The sequence below is a fragment of the Alligator sinensis genome, unplaced genomic scaffold (genome assembly GCF_000455745.1).
Source record: "Alligator sinensis unplaced genomic scaffold, ASM45574v1 scaffold1575_1, whole genome shotgun sequence".
In the NCBI taxonomy this organism is placed as follows: domain Eukaryota; kingdom Metazoa; phylum Chordata; order Crocodylia; family Alligatoridae; genus Alligator; species Alligator sinensis.
In genome coordinates this window covers 49,869-50,541 of record NW_005843253.1, presented here as the reverse complement: position 1 = coordinate 50,541, position 673 = coordinate 49,869, and the positions used below count along the sequence as shown (strand labels likewise).

Sequence of the window (673 nt, the reverse complement as noted above, 5' to 3'; positions counted from 1 at the left end):
CTCCGCCCTCTCCCCCCCGAACTCGGGCGCCTGGCTCCCCCCCCTCCGAATTGAAATGTTCCAGCCCGCCCCTTGCAGTGGGGATGCCATGGTTTGGGCCGGGGCCAGCTCACCCCGAACGAGGGAATGGTTCGGCCCTTACCGCCTGCCGCGTTGTTACAGCACCGCCCCGCCCTGCCCGTGACGTATACTCCAGCCCCACTCCGGGGCCCATAGCAACCCCCCCAGCCCATAATAGCGCCAGCCCATGTCCCCTAGCAACTCCTTAGCCCACGAGATGCTTCTTGGCAACCCGCAACCTATAATACCCCAGATGCTCCCTAGCAACGCTCCAACTTAAGCCCCGCCCGTCGCCCTGTCCGGGGGGGCCGCGTTCCCCGGCCTCAACCCCAGGACCAGGGGGGCAGATGGACGCGGGAGGGCACTAGTATCAAACAGGTTTATTAATAAAACCGGGGGGTTGCCCCCCCCCACACGCACACAGGATCGGGCCCCCCTATTTGGTCACAGCAGCAGCAGCATGAAAGGCAGGGGGGCGGGCAGGGAAGGGTTAATGGGCTACAAAAGGCCCCCCTGGCGGGGGGGTAGGCAGTGCAGACCCCATGTGGGGGTGGGGGGAAGGCCAAGGGACCCCCCCCCCCCTTGTGCAGAGAGCAGGGGGGGGCCCCCGGGC

General features: G+C 66.7%; 1 protein-coding gene across 1 annotated transcript in view; it reads right to left on the bottom strand.

The window, feature by feature from the left end:
- Positions 1-550: 550 nt before the first annotated feature.
- The window catches only part of LIPE (lipase E, hormone sensitive type), a 5,234-nt gene continuing 5,111 nt past the window's right edge, over positions 551-673 (bottom strand). The window contains 1 exon segment of the mRNA XM_025194581.1: positions 551-558. Within this exon segment, the coding sequence (XP_025050366.1) occupies positions 551-558 (8 nt within the window).